Source organism: Colossoma macropomum, unplaced genomic scaffold (assembly GCF_904425465.1).
Source record: "Colossoma macropomum unplaced genomic scaffold, Colossoma_macropomum, whole genome shotgun sequence".
NCBI classification, from domain to species: Eukaryota; Metazoa; Chordata; class Actinopteri; order Characiformes; family Serrasalmidae; genus Colossoma; species Colossoma macropomum.
In genome coordinates this window covers 20,005,219-20,027,578 of record NW_023494789.1, presented here as the reverse complement: position 1 = coordinate 20,027,578, position 22,360 = coordinate 20,005,219, and the positions used below count along the sequence as shown (strand labels likewise).

General features: G+C 38.1%; 1 protein-coding gene across 6 annotated transcripts in view; it reads right to left on the bottom strand.

The window, feature by feature from the left end:
- Positions 1-22,004, bottom strand: part of btbd8 (BTB domain containing 8) — a 47,579-nt gene extending 25,575 nt beyond the window's left edge. For 4 of the 6 annotated variants that reach the window (XM_036570445.1, XM_036570447.1, XM_036570449.1 and 1 more), the window contains exons 1-9: positions 21,781-22,004; positions 19,856-20,050; positions 14,705-14,884; positions 12,473-12,606; positions 11,702-11,819; positions 7,064-7,153; positions 4,887-4,967; positions 4,078-4,174; positions 856-944 (exon numbers count right to left, since the gene is read on the bottom strand). In XM_036570445.1, the coding sequence (XP_036426338.1) occupies positions 856-944; positions 4,078-4,174; positions 4,887-4,967; positions 7,064-7,153; positions 11,702-11,819; positions 12,473-12,606; positions 14,705-14,884; positions 19,856-19,959 (893 nt within the window). In that variant the 5' untranslated portion in view covers positions 19,960-20,050; positions 21,781-22,004. Of the gene's footprint in view, positions 1-855; positions 945-4,077; positions 4,175-4,886; positions 4,968-7,063; positions 7,154-11,701; positions 11,820-12,472; positions 12,607-14,704; positions 14,885-19,855; positions 20,051-21,501; positions 21,711-21,780 lie in introns of those variants that run through there. The other 2 variants (XM_036570448.1, XM_036570446.1) reach the window with 2 other exon arrangements.
- Between the last annotated feature and the right edge of the window lie 356 nt (positions 22,005-22,360).

Below are 22,360 nucleotides of genomic sequence, written 5' to 3'. Positions count from 1 at the left end.
TTGTGCCAATGCATTAGAAACTTCCCCTTTTTCTACAGAACCGCACCCCACCCCCCATTTCAAGAGCTTGTCCTTACAGTGCAACACGATATGGCCAAAAGTTTTTTTTCCCTAACAGGTTAGTGCTCCCCTTACCCAACACCAATTAATAACCTCTGCAGAAGTTAATTAGCTGGAGCAGGTGTGGCAGATAGCCAAGAAAGAGCTAGAAGAGAGAGGGAAAAAAGGCAAGGACACACACGTGCATGTTGTGTGCGTAACAAACTGTGGAGACAGAAAGAAGAGCCACTTGCCGACCACACCCAAATAGCAGCCTTTATAGTGTTTATGATGTCGTTATTCTCTTTTCAGTTTCAAATCAGGCACCAGTTTGCATTTCTCAAATCATATTATGATTATGATTTTTTTTCATACCAAAAACTCATCATTATCTCATAGGCTTATCATTTCGTCTGTGTACCCTCATGACAAAAATGATTTTAGATGGATTTTAGAGGGTTTTAGATGTTGTATAATGTGCGCCCTGTTTTGATTACAGCTGCTACTGTAAAATATGTTGAATCTCGAATGACTCCCTACTGCCTTTGTAGTGCCCTCATAGGTCTAAAACAACAAACACACAAATAGTGTACACAAAACATAAATACAAGGATGCTTAGAGTCTCACCTACATGGTTCAAATTTTCATTTGCAGAAATATGTAAGGTTTTTACAGTTCACTAATTTAAAAAAAAGACATAAATAATTAAATATATAGATGAAAGCAATTAATCATCTGATACATGACTTGACTTGGCAACTTAGTTGAGATAGTCCAACACTGCTAATTTCAGCTGTCCTTCCAAACAGACTTACCCAACACAGGAGCTGTAGAGATTCTGAAGGCCGATGGAATGGCTGATGGCAAGGCACTCGAGTATGCTCCTCTGAACTCCTTCAACGGGCTGGAATAAGGAGCAGAGAGAGGACGTGTCAAAACTCTGACTCATTAAATTCATGCTTTAGTCAGTCTTCACAGTTCTCTCACTTAACAGTCTGCTCCAGCAAACCCTGAAGGGGAGAACAGGCTGAAATCAGCATGAACCTGTAATGTGTGTCATTTTACGCCTGACCAAGTCTCAACCGTACCCATATCAGACATCCAGAGAGACCATATTATTACATCATGAGAATTGAAACACAGCAAAAGGAATGAGTCTGTCAGTGTGCTACGGTAAGCGTGGAAACTGCTATTCTAACCAACAGTGGTGGAAAACGTCTACGGTGTTAAACGGAAGCACGCAACTCCAGTTCTAGATGGTCAATCTCTTCTGGAACTGGATAACTGAAAACCTTCATAGACACAAACAAAACAGCTCTCAGTTTAACGAGTGAGGGAAGATTCTTAACCACAGAGCAGGCAATAAAATGACAAACATAATTATTAAAATCAAACATTTTTTCAATGTCGGTAATGCATAATTGAGGTCTTTTACTAAAATTGCTGTTCTGTTCCTCAACATGTTCCAGTATTACAAACAAAGGCTTGAACTTCAGTACACGTTGCGGCCATGCGTGCCTTTAGCTCACTAAACAGGGAGGGAGAAGAAGTCTAGCCATTCACTCATGACACAAACCAGCACAGCAGTTAGGAGAGCTATATAGTTTGCAGGCTAGTTATATAACAATTTTATTTACATTTCAAATACCTGACATTTACAGAGTTTCTTTGCTTTCTTACTCAATAATCTTACTTTATTTTTCAAGACTTATAATCATTCATAGTACAGTGCAGCCAATGATAAAGGCAAAAAGAGCTTCTTTTGTACAGTGACAGAAAACACAGTGGCACACAGAATGCTCCAACTGCACATACTCATCCGTTTTACAATGACCAAGCGTGCTCACAAATACTCTGAGGGCAGAATAGATTAAGGATAACAAAGACAAAGTCTCTGAATGGACTACCAATGACAAGATTAATTATCAGAGAGGAAAGAATTTCTCCATTTTAGACAACAGCTTTAACTTCAGACTGTATTCATATCTGGGACGTGCTGCATCCATCTGCAGGGGGGTAGACACGTATGAGATGAGGCGCTGCAGTGCTTGTCAAAGATTCAGAGAGAGAACACACTGCAGTTAGACAGAGGGCCCTTCAGGAGACAGGCTAACGAGCAGAAGACATGGCAGGACTTTGCAATTTGGTTCACTTCAGTTTTTTCCTTTTTTTTTTTGCACCAGATGCACTAAACTGAATCTGTCATCATAACCTCAAGGATACTGGCACAATTTTTTGGCAGCAAGACAGCAAATTCTGGAGGAGCTGAACCATTGCCCAGACCACATTCTCTGACAAATTAAATTCACATAACATTGTCCCTAGAAGGCAGTAACAGATAAAACAACAGTTTCTGGTGTTAACCAAAACTGGCATACTGTCCAACAAGACTATCACCAGTCAATGCATTCCTTCTCAGTCCACATGGAATACAAATAAAGCCAAAGGGCTTAGCTTCAGGATTTAATTCACCCCTTAGCAGTCTAAGAGTTATTACTGTCAAATTTAATGTACATTACATAATTACTTCAGTATAATTACATGATTACATAACCAAACAGGGGTGGAGGGTGGATCTCCAAAGGTGCTGGGGCAAAAAAGGTGTGCTAGTACACAGCATCAGCAGTACACATAACATATTTCATGGCAATAATATAATAACATGTTCCAATAAACCTATTCATGAACAGTGCCTGTGTATATTGTGAACCTGAAGGTTCTCTGGGTTCCACCAAAGAACTAACATAATAATACAGTAGGACACAGTTCACTGGTTGAAAAATAAATGAGAAATCTTGTAATGCTCAACTTGGCATGTGTTTATTTGAACGGTTCTCCCTTTCCATAAAAAAAGCCAAATCGTCCTGTTGGTAAAGCTGCAGGCTCAAGTTCTGCAAGGTGGCAGTAAAAATTATTAAGAGTGGCATTTAGTGTAGAAACTGTAAACTGTGAATAAGTGCATTAGTTTGTGTATCGCACTAAACACAAAATGACAGAGGTTCTGCTGTATGGGAAATGTCCTGCCCTCACTGGTTCTCATTAGTTCTGCTGCTGAGTTTGATTCTGTGTCTGTTCGTGCCTATAGGTCAGTTTTCCAAGCAGTTTAGGTAGAGTGGGGATTTTTTCTATGATGGAAGCAACCGAAACTCAAATCAAAAAGTGATGGGTCATTGCCCAGTGTTTTAAAAAGTAGTGCCTGCGTGGACCCATGGTTCTGGCGGCTATGCGGCTAAATATGTAATTAATTACATTTTTAATTCATTTATATTCTGTACTAACAGAGTCAATCACTCCTGACTTTATTTTTGTCAAGAAATGACAAAAGAAATGACAAAAGCATAGCAACACTTTTTTCTCAAATTCAAAATATCTCCTCTTCTACGTACAAATGTCATATGTACAACATATTGCAAGTTTGGAATTCAACAGAATTTTTCTTTTTTTTTCCCAATAAGCTTTCAGTGAGAAAAAATTAAACAAAATATAAAAGGTTTTAATGGCATGCAAGCTGCAGCAGATTAAATTATGGAAGAATTTTCATGGTGGTTTTACCATACTGAGGAATTTAGTTTTCAAACACAACTTACTAAGCTCTAAATTTGAAAAAGTGATAAATTTGTCTCTCTGCTTTTTCAACGCAACAGCAGACACACTGCAAATCACACAGCAAAGTTAGATCTCAGAATTGGGGTGCACTTTGTCTAATTCTAATAACAGGAGCATTGTAAACTGTGTCATGTGCATCCCAGACACAGCACGGCAGTATTAGGCATTGGTGTATAAAAACATTCATATTACAGAACCAAAGTGGCACTAATCCATTTTTTGCCTGAGAGTTGCAAAGGTGATCTTTTAAGAGAGATCCAACACTTAACTGCATACTTTAAATTCCACTGTGGTCATCATCCAGTCAGCAGAACACCACTGATTTAAAAAAAAAAGCGTACATGCTGCGATTATGCTGTGATCCGGCAAAAATCAAGAATAAAGCAATAAGGTTTGTAATGTGACTGTAGCAACAAAGAAGTGTTTTTTACCTTTGGGAAGAATCTGCAGTAGTCTCTGGTCAGAACCATTTCAGCCATGTCTTTCAGTCCTTCCAGACCCAGCATGTCTGCTGCTAACACAACCTGACTGAGGATCAAACAGCACATTACAGAATGTCACATGACAGACTAATACACTCGATCACTGTCATTATCATTGTCAAACGCATAATCATCGAAAGCAGTGCTGGGTGATACATAATTTGTACTAGTAAAGCAGTATTGATGTCACACAGCAAAACTGATTTCTAGTTTTACTGGCATTGATAGGTAACAAAAACCTTTGTCAGTTGACAGATGCTTTAGGTAGTTTTGATCAGTGTAAAAGACATAAAAAGTAAATAAATAGCAATGTTCCTTTTTGAAATGTGCTTTCTGTCTGGTTAATGTTTACAACACTGTCTAAGGTTCCCTTTGAGGTAATTTGAGACAAATAAAACTGTCATAACAAGCTATGTCAGGTTTCTAAGTCATTAGTTTATCATGGAGTACCAGCACTCAGAAAGCATGAGTTCATTGACTTTAGTAAAGCAAACTTACACATCATCTGATCATTTGGATTCAGTACATTGTGATTTTAACAGTCTAGTTAAACCATTTAGAGTCAACAAAATTCTCTGTCTCCTAGGGACTTCTTTAGCACTTTAAAAAAAACTTTGGTGGCCACTTGAACCCGCAGATACACTACATTTCTTTCAATCTACGAGCTGACTGCCTGTACTACAAAGTTCTCGAGACACTGTGGGCACTACACTGGACCAGCTGTCACTTTAGTCAGTTAATGGGACATTTGATAGTACCTCACATTGGTTCCTGGAGGAAGGTCCAGTATTGCTCCATACATGAAGTGCAGAAGAATCTCCATCTCGTCTGGACCAAGACTAAAACACAACACACATATGTAACTACCAAACCCTCCAACTTCAATATAGTGCCATTCCAGCATGTTTCACTTCACTTTGTGTAAAACGTGACCTTTTACACACGCAGTATGAGCTGAATGCGACTGTAAAATATTAAGCAGGTTTTTTAGACCAATACCAAGCCTTGACAAACACTCCATGGGGATTATCTTTAAGCTGCTTAAGGTGTTCGTACTGTGAAAGAACATGCTGCAGTTGAGAAGATTAATGCACTTTTTTCCACCAGACAGCATGGTAAGGCATGATATGGTACAGCTACTAATCCGAATCCAGATTTGTCTGAACCCTGTTCAAGCAATTGTACAGCACAACGATTGAAAGCATGGTTTCCCACCTGGTGCTTCTGTTAACAGTAAACGCGAACAACAATGGAGGAGTTCAAGTTCTGATTTATCTTTTTTTAAGCATTTTTTTTTTTTTATGAAAAGTCACACAGATTCTAGCTAGTTAGTGGATTAATTTTATTTATTTATTCTTAGGAATTGTGGTTGACATGAAAGATGATGCGTGACTATTATGTGTTGACTACATCTGACCAATCAGTGGTCTGCATGGAAAAAAAAATGTCAATTTCTATTTTGTTCAGAAATTTACAGAAAGTATCGAGAGTATCAAGAGGGGATCCAACAAACCATTGACTTCTCCACATAATGTTTTTAATACTACATGAAAACACAACATTCTGCTCAAAAAGAAAGTTCCCACTGGCATGCCAACAGAACTTGTAGCCTCAGTTTTCAAAATTAAGCACAAAAGTATAACTACAAAATAATGGAATTTGGAACAAATACTCTCTATTCAACATTTAGCCCAGTGTGCGCTGAAGATCAGTTTTGGTCAAGAATTTTCATATAGCTCCACTTATACATCTCAGTTTTATATGCTTGACCCCAGCATAAATGGTAACCAAATTCGGCCTGGTTATTTAGTTAAGTATGGGTCACTTGATAGTGGAAATGATAACAAAATGTATGATCATGAATCTGTAACTGAGCTGTGCCTTACTACACTGTCTGGGGAAAAAGTATAATTATTATATATTTCAATTCAACTCCACTGAACTAGTTGCATCCTTGAAAATCTGGATCCCAGATCTTCAGCAGACTGGTTTTGAGTTTGAATCTCTGAGATCTGTGTTTTAGATCCTGTCACTGGCATATAGCCTTGCTAAATAAACTAAACTAAAAACTAAAAACATTTTATTCTGATATTTTTATAGTAATTTGTGTCAGATGTATTGTCTACATGTAGAAACAGTCTTTTAAGGGTATTAAGTATTGAATTCAACTGAGATGTAAAAGGTCAGTGTATGCTTGTTTGGTGTATGAAACCTTACACACTCCCACATACACACACACACACACACACACATACACGGCCATGTCTGTTATCTGATTTACAAACGCAGACTAAAGCATGAATAATTAATGCTCTGTAGGCTGCCTGCAGTCTCAGATGCCACACTTAGTTAGCAAGTATGAACAGGAACACACAGAAATATAAAAAACATAGTCATATGCAAAAGTTTGGGCTCAAGTGACATGTTTTGTTGATTTTGTTCGTTAAATTATTTGCACAAAAACGTTTAAGTGCAACAGACTAAGGCTTTCACATACCACCAACACAGCAATATGTCTGCCAGATATATTGTTATGCTGATGATATCTTTTGTAATGAATGATTTTTGGACCCCACTGTACATAAAATTACTACATACTGTATTAATATTATTTGTATTTAGTGTTTTTTCTGCACAAATAAATGTGTACACACTCAGTGGAAAGTTGAAAGATTATGATTTTGATGAGTGTCACTTTTAAATTAAGAAAAAATGTTATTCCAAGTCAGTTAAAAATGTGAAATATGTTTTTCACTCTGATTTTGATCCAGTGTCGTTGAATGATCTATATCGACTGTCTGTATTGTAAGCATTATTGTTTTCCTTCTGCTTAGAGTTTGAGTACACTAAGAATTACAGTAGATGGTACTCTGACAGGAAGCTTTAGGGAGAGAAATGGTGTGTGTCATTTGTTTTGCGGGTTGTGTTGACCTACCCCTGCAGTGTGATGCACTGACGCGAGCTCTCCATCCAACTGCCACACAGCATCGCTCGGAAATACTGAGAGCGGGCACACAGAATAGCCCTGAGGGGGGGAGAGAAAGAGAAAGAGAAAGAGAAAGAGAAAGAGAAAGAGAGAGAGAGAGAAAGAGAAAGAGAGAGAGAGAGACAGAGAGAGAGAGACAGAGAGAGAGAGAGAGAGGGAGAGAGAGAGAGAGAGGGAGAGAGAGGGAGAGGGAGAGAGAGAGAGAGAGAGAGAGAGACAGAGAGAGAGAGACACACACACACAGGGACAAAAAGGTCAGCTTCATCCATCACACTCACACTTCACAGTGCATCATCCTGGCTGACGTGCTTGATGTTTGTAAATCAGACCCTGGAGTGACTGCAGAGCATGAGCTTATGACTGTGTGTGTGTGTTAGTGACTGACAGACCAATTTAGCTGAGGAGAAGGAGCTAAGCATGTCCCTCACAGTCCACTTCCAGAATACATTAAAACGAGGATGAAAATAAAAGCCAATTTGTTTCATCTTCTCCCTGACAGTCTTTTAAAGGAACACTCCAGCTTTTTTCAACCTAATCTCTAACTACTGCATACCATTATAACAGAAGCCAACAGGCTAATTGTTTGAATACCCATGGAGAACATCGGGAATGGATAATCAGTCAACTGCAGGGATAGAAAAAAAAACTTTAGCAGTAGGTATATCTTTTTTGAGACAGTACTGGTGTAACGCAACATATTACCCAAAATATTAGCTTGTCAGAAAATATATATTTTTAATGTTTCTTGACCGAGACAACACTCTAGAGTAGTTTGCCTAGTTCGTGATAAAACTGCACTCTATCTGCCCTTTCATCCTTACCAATATGTCACTGGAAATGCACTCACATCTGGGTAAGAAAGTATAATGTAATAAACATAATTGCTCTTCCCATGATGAAATGTAACAAATAAGTGAACAGTGACTTCAGTTCTCAAATATAGGCACCTCAAACAATTAACCAAGTACTCAAGTACCCGTGCGCATCTATAACACAGAAACACACTTTCTTTGCCTTCCATTAGAAATGCCTGTTGAGCCAAGGGATTTTCTATAATTTTCTGGGTGATTTCACAATTGGGATGCCATTTAGCCTTTGTAACGTTAAAAGAATTAAGCTACATTTCATCACTTTCAACAGTGAATCTAAAAAGAAAGCACATTTAACCATTTAAAATTATGTTAACCAATCCTAGGAACAATATCTATTCTTTACAAGGTTTCTTTGCTAACAATGGCTTAAATAAGTAACATGGTTTAGACGAAGTCCATAAGAAAGTCCTATAGGAAAGTGTGTCCACTTGGTAGCCATTTTGGCAACACCTCCAGGCAGTTTCAGTCATACAATTTTCAGTCATACAAGACAAGGCTCAAGGGGAGAGACCAAGAACCCCCAAAACTGTCTTTTACCTTTACTGACAATACAAATTTCTAAATGTTATATCAGTGGTACACAAATGTGGAATCATCCTTGTAAGTAAAGGGAGTTTATATGCTGTAATTGATTATGTGCTATAGATGCAGCAGAAAAAGATAAGGTTGAAAAACATCGAAGTACTCCTTTAAAGCTTGCCTGACTTTGTACTTCTCTCTCATCTCTCCCCCACCCTCCCTCAATCCCACCACCTTCCCGCAATCCCCCACCTTCTTTGTCTCACACACAGTCTAAAAATAGACCACTTTTCTACAAGTCTGTCTCTCATTTCTAAAGTGCACTCGCAGTAAATTACAGATCTGAAAACAGAAAACAGAAGAAGGCCGGAGATCAAAAAAATCTACCTTTTGACAGTATTTCAGCACTGGACAGCTCCAGCAGGCTGACTGCAAAAGACGTCTGGGGGGATTTTTCTAACTGGACTGACATTTTATAGACTCCAGTATGGCATTGTTTCCTTTTGATTTACAATCACATGTATCCAGAATATTCTGCAGAATTTTACTGTGCTAGAATATCAATAAACAAAGCCAACAGACAATCAATTAGAAACACAATTCAATGAAACTCCACTACTCTGATAACAAGTACAGACAAAACCGAGTCTGAAAAAAAAATGCTGCTACTGCTGTTTTTAGCTAAATGGGAAAGTCAGAGCTCACCCTTCAATTATCTAATTTCCAGTCAAAATGACCATTAGGCACAATATATTAAGTTCACAGGATATATTTCTGAGAAGATTACATACAAGATTATCCTCTTTATGCAAGTGGATTGTCAAAAATAAAGGAGTTTCCAAAACTGTAGTTAAAAAAACAGCTGTGCAAAACCTGTTGCACCATCAAAATCAGATAAAAAGCTATGCCAATCAGATAAACAGTACTTAAAGCTTTTATCTTTAAGAGACAGGAGAAAATCAAACTCCAATCTTGTAATCTTGTTGGACTGTAAGAAATAGAAAATGAAACTAACTTCTAAGACTGAACTTTGGATGTGTGGAAAAATATCCCTGCAGAAAAACTAAAAGCATGTTTCTCAAAAAGAATGGAAGCTGTAATAGATTTAACACAGTACTAATTTTTTTTTTTTTATATGTAGCTGTTAAGGCTTCTGTGTAATTTTCTGTAAAATATGTGTTTTCCAATGTTGAAAAACACATACTTAATGGCCATTTTGACTTTGGCACAGGAATATATATGACACACTTCTGTCCATAAAAGACACAATAGCCAGCCTATCTGAGATTACAGCAAGTGTGTGATGATTTAGTCATGCAATTTACATGATGTTCACTGGTGGAGTATACCCTTCTATTACTACCCTTCTATTAGTTACATTAGCCTCGTAGCTTCAGCACAAAACTAAAGAAGCAAACATTAGACATCAAAAATGTATTGGCTAAATGATTACATTTGGGGCTTGAAGAAGCACTGCGTACATTTGACAGGACCAGTGGTTTAAGGCCAATAGCATAGCGCTAACAATGAGACATTTCATATGAAATTAAAATTCCACTTTGTCTGTGTTTAGATAACATTCTGCACGTAAAGCTTTCAGAGGACAGAAACACTGCACCTGACTGGCTGTGTGTGTGTGTGTGTGTGTGTGTGTGTGTGTGTATGTGTGAGAGAGAGAAAGAGAGGGGGATGAAGATACTGCCTCTCCTCTCCTCTTCTCACAGGATGAGGGGGGCGTGGATGGGTGATGAAAGTGAGGGGGAGATCAGACAGAGATAAGCTGTGGCAGTGAGGTGCGGTTGTGTGTGCGCTAACTCTGCTGTCGCACGTCTGCAGCAGCCGCCACAGGGCCGAAATACTGATCAGGACTGCAGCTGCATTAGCTGTCCACACCCTGGGCTATGAAACAATAAAGAATAGATTTTTCAATATCGATTACACCTATTTAAAATATCTTCAGTAAAATGAATATGGCATTATTGTCTATGTATACTGTTCAGGCAAACAGAATGTTATGAAGACTTCGAAGGAAATAAGTTGCAGTGCTTTGTTGTGTTTTTAACCTGTAAATTTAATGTGCGTAATGACTGTGGGACAGTGCTGTAAATATCTAAACCATTAAAATAAATTCATTAATTTCATTCATTCATCTGGTATCAGCAGCAAAGGCTTTAACTTTGAACAGTTGCTCCATCACTAGGTAGTGATGTATGCCTATTACTCACAAGATATGCAAGGAGAAGAAGGCTAGCCATTCATTCTCAACAGCACAAACCAGCAGAGTCAGCTAGTGGGCTATTTTTAGAAGGCATGTGCTGCTATGGGGACTGTGAGCCAATGCCGACATCCACTATTTTTATGTACATATCTGATGTTGATTCCAATGCTGATACATTAACATGCATAACATAAAATGTTAGAAACTGGGACTAAATCTACCTGGATTAGCATTACAGAGGAATGTAACACAGTCTATAAATTCAGTAAAATTAAATAAATGTTTAAATGAATAAAATTTTAGCATTCAGCATAGCCTAAACAATCTGCTCTTCTAGAATACAGTAAATGAAACAAACTAGCTTGAAATATCTGTCAAATGGAAACAAACATCCAATGGCGATAATTTTTTTAAGCAATTATCTTTCAATATGTTTCCAGAGTAAAAAAGGTTGGCTATGCTGAACTGGTTTAGTTTTTTTCAGACATAAAGCAGAGAAAAAAAAAATAACTGAGCATGAGCAGATGCGTATAATATTTATTTTCATCAAATGATGAAGATGATATTATGATAAGATTTTTGATTTATTGTCCAGCCCTACAACACCCACACAACACTATGACAAAGCGAGGCCCTTGTACCTCTGTACTGCTAAAGAGCTCTGGAGCGCAGAGGAGGCGAGGGAGGTGCTCTGAGAAAAACATGGTTGCCATAGTTACACAATGGCCATAACGGCAGTAACCTCTGCAGAGCCAAAACCTGGGTTGCCATCACTTACAGAGAGAACAGCTAGTGAGGCTTGAATCACATTGTAAACAGCCTTGAGGAATGAATGGACTGATTAAGAAAAAGATAATTATTAAACATGGACAAAAGTACAAATAGAATTCAGGCTTCAGGATGTCTACTACTACATTAAAAACAAAAAACACACAAAACAAAAAAAAACAAAAAAACAAAAAACAGTTGTGACATTACCTGTGAGCAGAGAAGACTCGCTCTCCCACCTGGATGCTAATATCAGAGGCTTCACCTCTTTCATACAGAGCCAAAAGGTCAGTGCCAAGGCCAGAGGCTGGCTCTAAATGCACAGAATCTGAGAGAGAGAGAGAGAGAGAGAGAGAGAGAGAGAGAGAGAGAGAGAGAGAGAGAAAGAGAGAAAGAGAGAAAGAGAGAGAGAATGGGGAACCATTGAAAAATACAGAAGTGAAAGAGAGTCAGTTATTATTATCATCACCATATAGACCATTCCACCGAATTCATTCAAGCAGCAGTCCTACAGGAAAAAAAAATTAATACAAAATAAAAAATAAAAAAAATAAAAAACGACAATCACATATTCAGACCTTAGACATGTACAAGGATTATGTTATGATCTACTTAAACCCAAGGCATTAATTGAGATTAACAGTAATAAGCTAAATATATACAAAATCATCATTTATAGGGTACTTTTTATTGAGAGGTGACTGTCCAAAAGCCTAAACTCCAAATTTCAACTTGTGAAAATAATACTTATATTTGTTACCTAGTTTTTGTCAGTGTTGTTTGTGAAAAGGTTTTTTCCTCCTCCTGTGAAGTTACAATTTCGGAGATTTTAATTTAATTTTGGAGTTTTTAAATATGGTACATGGAATCAGCCCTGTCACAGAGCTCCGATGCTTAGTGTGATAGTGATCATGTTTAACAGACATCAGGAGGTCTTCATAGTTACTCCATTTCATAGAAACTGGGAAATCCCTCTCTCACCTGCATGTGAACTAACATGAAGCTCCAGATCCTCTGTCTCACCTGCCGCGCCATTCAGCAGTGCTGAATGGCTATCCAGTCCGGCAGAGCCACTGGTCACTTTCCCCAGGCACTTATCCTCTGTGTACACTCTCCTATTCGTCCAGAAACATTAAAAAAAACTCATTAGCAAGTTTAACCTTAGACAACAAGTAGGCAATCTGTTCCTAAATTCATTGTAAAATCATGCAAGCCTTTGACTTTGTCTAGCTGAGAAATGCAAGAGACAACTACATACTGAACAACTATTTAAATTTATGAATTTGACCACCCCAGAGTCCAAACCTCAACAGTATGAGATGATCATGAAAAGCAATTATAATATTTTAAAATCAATATTCCATAATCAATATACCATGGGTGAGTGATGTGGCAAAAATGTAACATCACAATACTTGAATGCATTTTCAACATGCATGACATGAATTACAAGGTTTAGTTTACAAACAACGCTTAGTTTACAAACCCTTTTCGCTAAGAGTGTACAGTAAATCTGCCTAGTTTATGATCAATGCAGTTGTTCAGTCTTCGAAAAGTACTCACAATACCCATCACTTAGGCCTACTCAGAATAGTGTGCTGTAATGTATTTATGATAAATTATTATATAACTCACCCCCTAAGCTCGAGTTCACAAAAGAGAAGTGAACAATTTCTCAGGCCAAAAAAAAAACAAAAAAAAACACACAAGATATGAACTACTAAATGTTATTATAAAAATAAGATATGTAACTGCTGCTTCAAGACCCATCTACTAAGATCTTTGCTAGATAATCATGCCATGGTGTATCTTGAAGGTGTATTTATCTTAGCAAGTGTTCGGGGCCACTAAGTACGGTGTTCCAGGTACAGCACGCAAAGCAGCAAAGAAACAGAGAGAAGCACTGTGTGAGAGATTCAGTTTCAGGGTGTGACTTGCTGAAAGAAACAGAAGTAATAGCTCACAGTGCAGTGAATTTATGACAGGAATTATGAGAGGAACTTTCAAAATAGCAACCCAAAGAAAGAATTTAAAGGTGAAAAAGGAAATAAGAGGACATCTTTGTACCCAAAACAGAGAAGTAAAGCATCATCTTTACCACAGTACCATGAATTCTCTCACTTCTCGCTATTATGAGACCTTTGACGAGTTAATGGCAAATCCATCTCACCAAGAGATTATGCTTGAGGAGAAAATATCCAATATCCACAGACAGGGAAAACAACAAAGACTACTACTGACATATAGCACCATCTGTCAGGCATTCAAAGATACTGCAGCTCTAATTCTAATAATATATAATTCAATTTCTCTGCAATTTCCTTAATCCTTAAAGTCTAGTGTTATAATGACACAATTACATGGATCATTATACGGTAAGTCAAGGACCAAATTCATTACAGTTTACATTCTGTATCAACAGAAAGAACAAATTTTTTTGTTTTTTCCAAAGATGTTTTGTCTTTCCACTAAACAAGACTGCGATACCGTTAAATCAAAGTACACCTACACAGAAGAAGGGTATAGAACAGGTGTTGTTTTTCTTGCCAAACCTGGATGGTTACATAAGCCCTAACTGAGAACTGAGCTGCCATAAGGTGCAGAGACAGCGGGGTCATACAGAGAGAGAAAGTCAGCCTGGTTCTCTGTGGAAATCAGAAGGTCAGCAAGTGGAATATGTTTAGCAGCTGTTTTGGGTACCAGAGCTTGCATGTACTGCAAACTGCCACAAAGTCTTTAAATTTTATTTCATTCGTTTTTTATTTTTATTACTATTTTTCATCTTGTGTTTCTTTTTTTTCATTTTACTGTTTTACAGTTTTATTTACTATTTGACTGAAAAGCACTCTCAGTTCCTGCATGTACAAAAAGTGCTCAATAAATAAAGTTTGTTATTAGCAGTTTTATTATTAATATGATGATAAAAATCAACATGCTGTAAATGACCACACTGAAAATTGTGGTTGACATCACTGGAAGTATATACTAAAATAGTGATGCACAGTATCATTTGGGAATTGTTATTAAGATATAGGCTCTTGTAATAATCATCAATATGCAAATGACTTGATGTAATCCAGCACCACAGCACAATACTGATTCACCAACATATTTTTAATATATTACATGGTACGTCATAATCGCAATACGTACCAATGTAAATTGTTTAAACTGTGCAGCCCTAGTACAAGTAAACCCAGACAGAGCACATACCGGATGATCTCTTTCAGAGCTGTGGGCTCTATGCCCTGTAGGTGGATGACTAAAGCAGTTGATGCGGCTCCCTGGAGGAGATGAGGTGCCCGAGCCAGGAGGACGGCCCTGTGGGCCTGGAGCCGGAGCCCTGAACCCACGCACAGAGTAACATCCACCTCCTGCTCCTCCTGCAGCAGCCTGCGAACATATTCCACACAGTCAGCGACGGAATTTAGGTATGGCTAAAAAGGTTCTGGTTTTATAATGAGCTAGCTACCACAAGTACTAAAATCAGAAGTCAACATGACATCTCTTCAGATATCTTGTTTTATAAATGAATGCTAGGGACGATTACCACTTTTAACTGTATACTACAGTTTAAAACCTAATGACAATCATAACAAATCAAATTATTACAGACTGTAATAATTCTGATAAGTGCACACTATTAGTGGTGATGCAATCAGTCTACTGCTAGAATCTCCATGCAGAGCACATGCTAAGAAAATGTAAGCTGAAACAGTTATAATCTAAACACTACTACACTAAACAGAAGTAGTTCCTTTTTTATTTATTTTTAAAAATCCAATTTCCCCCATGCCTAATTCCCACCCACTAGGTCTTCCCCTCAACAGATGCTACCGGCCTAGTAGGGTGAAGGCATCTTTTCTGACCACTGAAAATGCATCACTAGAGAGCTCAAGATGCTTGGAGGGGAATATTAATTAGGGCTGAAAGATTAATCATTTTTATATTGAAATCACAGTTTGAAAGAGCCCAGTTTTCAATTTTTAAGACCTGCAATTTTAGTGAGGATTTTTTTTTTTTAACCTAATAACAAGGCGCTTCTGAACTGCAGACAGCTCAATCAGAATCAACTAAATACTCATATTTACATGACAACAAAACCACTTCTAAGTCTCCGTCTGGCACACTACATCCAACACTGAAGCCTGAAGACAAAAAAAGCTGTATATTTTGGTCTTCTTGGCCAAAAAAACAGACCTGGAACTTCATTTACTAAAAATAATTGCAATGTAGGTCACAGTCACAATACTGGTGCAATAAATCACAATTAGATTTTTCCCCACCAAATCGTTGTGCCTTAACGCTAAATTGCCAATTTAGTTAATTCAGTGAACATTATGCTGATGCATCGAGTGATTCCTACCCATTCAGGGAGACTGATGCCAATTGTGCCTTTTTGGATTCCCAGCTTTCAAATGGAAGTTAATAAGTCTTGTAAAGAGTCAATATTCAACATTTTTCTTGTGTTTCAGAGTCACTCAAAATGTCATTTTACACCAAAAACAATTTACTTTTATGTGACCATTTTTATTCTAGAATTAAACAGGCCGTTTGTGTTACTGTTCCTTGAAGACTGACATATGTAAACGAGCTCGGTTCTTATTGTTTGTCCTGTAATGTGCGTCATTGTCTGAGCTGAAATATACCTGTAATTTTAAAAACGTAATTTTAAAACTGTCAAGTTCTTGGTTAATTATGATTTGTTATTATGATCATACTGCACTGTCACTATCTGTGTTTTATTATATTTTGATACTGTACTACATTAATGAAGCAATATCAGATAAAGAACCCTGATCTCCTTTTAGTGCAACATTCAAAACTAATGTGTGTGTGTGTGTGTGTGTGTGTGTGTGTGTGTATGTGTGTATGTATATATATATATATATATATATATATATATATATACACACACACACACACACACACACAGTTTAAAGCAAGTTTGTTAATTGTTTGGTAGAGACTGAGAAAATCAAACTTAAAATCCTAATTTTAACTCCACATAAGCAAAAACCTGATCTGTCTTTGTGTCCGCTCCACATCACCATCATCATCCTTCACGTCCTCACTGACTGATCTGGGTGACCCAGTATCCTGCTCTGCCCTGGGCATTTAGAGCACTGAGGTGACCGCTGTTTCTTGTTCGCTCTGCTCCACAGCATCAAAGAAGTGGGTCAGGAGGAGCTTCAGAGTAAGCAGCCTTGCGCTCCAAGTTATACTCATTATGCATGCTCTGAAAGTCAGAATTAAAGAGCAAAGCACAATTTTTGTTCCTCTCTATGGCTTTCGTTTAACTTTTCCTCAGTGTGCTTTTACTAGCGCTGCAGTAGCAGGAAGGAGGGATTTGGTTCATTGTTCGCTGTATATTTATATAAAGTGTTCCAAAAACCACTACAATTGGTTGAATTTAACATACAATAAAAAACAAAATATAAAATATAATTTTTGCACAGGCCAGAGTCCCCACCCCCAATACAGTGTCCTCCATAAATACTAGCACCCTGGTAAACATGAGCAAAACAGGCTGTAAAAAATATTCTTTATTACTTATATTTACTTATTACTAAGTACTTACTACTTTATCTTGCCATTAAACAAATAAATCTAAATCTGTGTGCGCCACATTTGTTGGTATTCCCATTCATATTTTATGTTTTAAAGTTCACCTGAGCAATTGGGAACACTTATATGGTCAGCCACAACTTCCTACTATAACGGGAAATAAATATGAGGTGACATACAGCTCAAACTCCCTCAGTCTTTCATCACCATACAAAAGACCAAAGAGTACAGCAATGGTGCACTACAAAAGGTTGTTTAGCTAAATAGTTTAATATGGCTATTTCCACCATCAGATCAATAATTAAGAAGTTTAAAGCAACTGAGGATGTTATAAATTGGCCTAAAAGAGGATCTATGTCTATTGACCCCTCGCAGAGTGAGGAGGATGGTTTGAATGTCCAAAGCATCTCCAGTAATCACAGCTGAGAAACTGCAGACATTAGTTAGGTCTTTGGGGTCAGAAAATCTCTAAAACTACAATAAGACGGCACCTACATAACCACAAGTTGTTTGGAAGGGTTGCCAGAAGAAATGTCAAGAACCAACTAATTCAAGTGCCTACAAGGTTGTTGGCAGACTTTACTGTAACTTTCAGTAGGACCGTGTTCTATGGTCGGATGAGACCAAAATAGAGCTTCTTGGCAACAGACAGACAGATATGGGCTTGGCATATACACAAAAATAGCCTTGCAGAAAAGTACTTCTTCTCTACTGTGAAGTATGGTGGTAGATCTGTGATGCTGTAGGATTGGTTTTCTTCCAAGAGCCCTGGACAGCTTGTTCAGATACATGGTATCTGACTGTGGCAAATCTGACTGCCTCAGCCAAGAAACTTAAACGGGGCCATGATAGGATCTTCTAGCAGGACAATGACCCAAAACTAGAGCTGGGCGATATGGCCAAAAATGTTATCACGATAAACAAAATTCATATCGTTCGATATTGATACATACCGTGATAAATGTCAAATCATTATTTCTTTCAAGTTTGAAGGCTGATTTTTGCTCCTGGCTAGTTAACTGCTGTTTTAACCTATCCTTTATGGTCGGAACATGACAAACACTCGGCAAACAGTGGAACATTTCACAAATCTGTCATGGGACAGTGGGAGAAAGTGTCTGCTCAGCTGTTTTTATCAGCTGGAAAAGCATGGCTGCAGTTTTTGTAATATTCATAATTTAAGAAAGAAAACAGATTATTTTTAGCTGTCTGGTGACGAGTGCTCGGCTATCCTGGTACAAGTGGCCAACAACAGTGCTAAACTGTTTAGTTTCTCAACAACGTCAGTTTAGTACGTACAGCGAACATTAGCTGACTCGGTATGTCAGTGATGGATCACACCGCCTTACTGCAGGCGCTCCTGCCACATCCATGTCAGAGCACATCACAGTATTCAAACACCAGCTAGCGACGACTGGGTTTCTCTATTCAAACACCAGACAAACGGAGTCGTCCTTTTGGGTATGTTTAAACTGAAAGCGGTGCTTTTGTGTCTTGTTTGATCTACAGTATCATCAATACGCCGTGTTGTGTGAGTGGCGGAGCGCTGCTTCAAGTTAACCACCTGCTAAAAACAGCTAGCCTGGAAAGACAGCGCTCTCCTCCTTTCCAACGCCTCACAGCTTCCTCAGTTCACTTTCGTTTAAATCAGGGTTGTAACTTGCATGAACCCACTTCTTTCTTTCACTCCCTCTCTAATCATGTTGAAAAACTCGGAAGTGCGCCCTCTCCTGGCAACAGCAGAGTGGTGTCGCTTTCTTTGTAGTAGAAAATACCACCAGGGCTTTCGCTAGAAGGTGGAAATGTGAGAATGGTGTATTATATCGAAAATGTATCAAACCTTTCTTATCGCTCTATCGAGGAAAAGTTATATCGTGATAATTATCTTTATCGTTTTATCGCCCAGCCCTTCCCAAAACACACCTCAAAATCAGCATAAAGATGGTTCACTGACCACAGAATCAAGGTTTTGCCATGACAATCCCAGTCCCCTGACCTACACCCCATAGAAAACATGTGCAATGAAGAAGAGAGTCCACAAGCGCAGACTGCAGAATCTGGAAAGATTCTGTATGGAGGAATGGTCTCAGATCCCTTGCCACGTGTGCTGTTATCTTTGAAAAGGGAGGCTGCACCAAGTATTAAATGAAAAGGTACAAAAACTGTGGCACACATAGCTTTGACAAAAAATAGTTTTTTTTCTTTCAATCATTGTACTCCAAACAAAGTTTAAAGATTTTTGTCAATAATTTGAATAAAAGATCAAATGGGTAAGCAATAAAGTATGTTTTGTACAGTCTATACTCATTACTATGGGGTGTCAATATTTATGGAGGCTGCTCTATGTTAAATTCAGTAAATACAGTAATTGTGCATTAAATGTGCAGAAGTGTTTTCTTTGTAGAGGATATATGTTACAACTTATTTTTACTTACAAAATAAAAAAATAATTATAATACATATATATAGTACTGTGTAAATGTAGATTATTGCTGTAAATCTTAAATGAAAGGCTTATTGACCAAATCAGACAAAGAGCACCAGTGTTTTCTTTTTTTATTATACAGTTGCAAAAACTACATCAAGCAAATCTTGTTTTCCAAAATCTATGATTCAAATGTAGTGCATGCATGTATGAAAAGAAACAAAAAAACAACCACAATTAAAAAGCATGGTGAAATTTTCTGAAGCATGTTACACTCATTGCATCATACTCCTCGTGCAAGTCTGATGCAATGACTGGAATAACCTTTAAGGCAACCCTCAAGGTGAATGACTGCTCCATACAACAGTTACCTGTCTAGGTCTCCAGAAAGAGCGCTGGCCAGACATTTCCTCAGATTATTCTTGCATTTGCGCTCTTTTGCCTGGAATTCCCGGGCCACCTCCGTGGAGAGCATAGCAGGATGACAGATGCAGCAGAGCTGCCTATCACAGCCTATCGCTGCCCTGTCAGCATTCAGTAGGGACGTCTACAGACTTTCTGCAGCTCTGTTGGGAAATAGAAAAACAATTAGCTTGCAAGTCTTACATGCTTTTGTTTGCAAATATGTCTCTATTCAGAAGCTTGTCAGTATATTGATTCTGAGTGATGCAGTTCTATCAATTCTAAAATGCTACAATTTCATTCTATCCAATGCCCAAACGTCTTGGGCACCAGTGTAATAACAGGGCTTTGTCATCTCTTTGCTGCGGTAACAGCCTCTACTTTTCTAGGCAGGCTTTAGTAGATATTGGAACGTCCACACTGCTGTGAGGATTTGATTTCATTCACACAAGAGCATTGGTGAGGTCAGGTACTGATGTTGGATGATTATTTCTAGACCACAAATGTCACTCCAACTCATCCCAATGGTAGTCAATGTCTGTTCATGCCCCCCTCACACCCACTGTTATGTAGTCTAAGTTATAACTTATCATTGCAGTCTTCATTACAGCAGAGTTTAACACCGGTTGACAGTTAACCAGATTTTGGGGGAGTTTCTTAAAGGGCCCATATCCCAGAAATCCACATTTTCCTTAATAAACAAAAGTGTTCAACTTAGCATGCAAACGTTGTTAGAAATACCATTCACCCCTCAGCCCTTACTGTCCATATTTTTTAAAAATTAAAAAAACAGCCCATATTAAATTGTGTTTTTGTGAGGTCACCAAGACCAACTAATTTACGTATATCCACCTATTCGGCCTACAGCAATTTAGCCTGTCCATTCAAGTTTTAGTTATAAGGTGTGTTTCAGTCCAGAGTGCTATCTGAATAAGGTAGCTACACTGTAGCTCAGAGAAAACAGAGCTCTTTTACAAAGGCTATATTACTAAAAACATGTTTAATTCTGAGGCATAGAGTCACAAAGAAAAAAGATAAAGCAATCATGCAAAAATGAATTATCACTGTTTTAGTACACAAACCTACATGAACGTTTTCAGTAGACTTCAGAAGGGAAAAATGCAGGAATGCAGGATATGGGCTCTTTAGCTCCAATAAAAACGAAAGCTGGCTGGATGTGTCAGTCGTAGCCATATTACTGATATGACTGAGAGGAATTCTAATATGACATATCGACTAAATATGCGGAATATTGACTCTGAATATTTAACTGACCTTAGAAAAATGAATCTCTAACTTACAGCATTGTATCTCAGTTTCCATGCCTAGTTCTTAGTTCATGTCACCTTGAAATCCTTGAAACGTAACTCCATTTAACGTTACAGCTCCTTCTCTAAAAGGTAAATCACTCTCAGTTGTGATTAAACTGAATGATAAACTGCATAAACTGTAAACTGTATATGGCTCGACTAAACTGCATGTTGGATGGAAGCGAGCTATTAAATCTAACGCTTGAAGGAAAATAGGATGTAAAGAGCATAAAAAGCCCGGCTAGCATTAAGGCCTACATATTTTAGCTCAAAATAAACCTAAAAGCACTGCTTAGCAACCTCACCTTTGGGGAATGTTATTGCTGAGCTCTTAGCTACAAACCAGCTCCTTAAACACAACAGCAACATGAAAACGAGGCGTGTAGTAAATACATATTCAGTGTATTACTACACCCGAGTTAGCAACCTTACAAGCTAAGACACCAACATCTCCCGTCCTTGAAGCTACACTTCTCCTGTACACTGAAATACCACTGCGAAATTAAATTTCGCTTCTCATCTGTAAAACATCTAGTTAGTTAGCTACATGTAGCCAGGACACAAAGCGCTGAGCTGCACCACACCTGGAAGAACAGAGCCAGCGTCGTCCTCCGGTCTGAGCGGGCTGTCCTCATGCTTGGAGATCAGCTCCTGCAATTAAATCTCCATTAAGTGGCTGAATATTATATTTATGACTCTTAATTCTCTTCTTTCTCTGCTCCTATATACGCAGTGCTCTACAAAACGACTGGAAGGGACACATGAATATGAACATGAACGGCCCGGAAATTTTTGTCTTCCAGCACAGCGGGGGTTGGATTGAGAGTGTTGCCCCCTACTGGACAGAGTTCTTAACTGCAGCCTGAACCGACCTGCCCCGTGTTAGGTCATTTTCAGGTTTTAAAGGGCCAAAACATATCCTACATTTCTGTGTTATTTTTTTTCTCCTAAGGTCCACTTATTACATTTGTGTAGTTTTATGCACAAGAGAGATTCATAACTCATTTTCCAACCTCTGTCTATACCTTTAAATTAAACAGGCTGTTTTGTTACTGTGCCTTTAAGATTGGATGTATGAAAATGAGCCCTGTTCTGATTGTACTGTATTGTACTTCATTCAAAAAGTAGGCTAGGCTCAGTGTGTCAGTGAAATCAATGAATGAA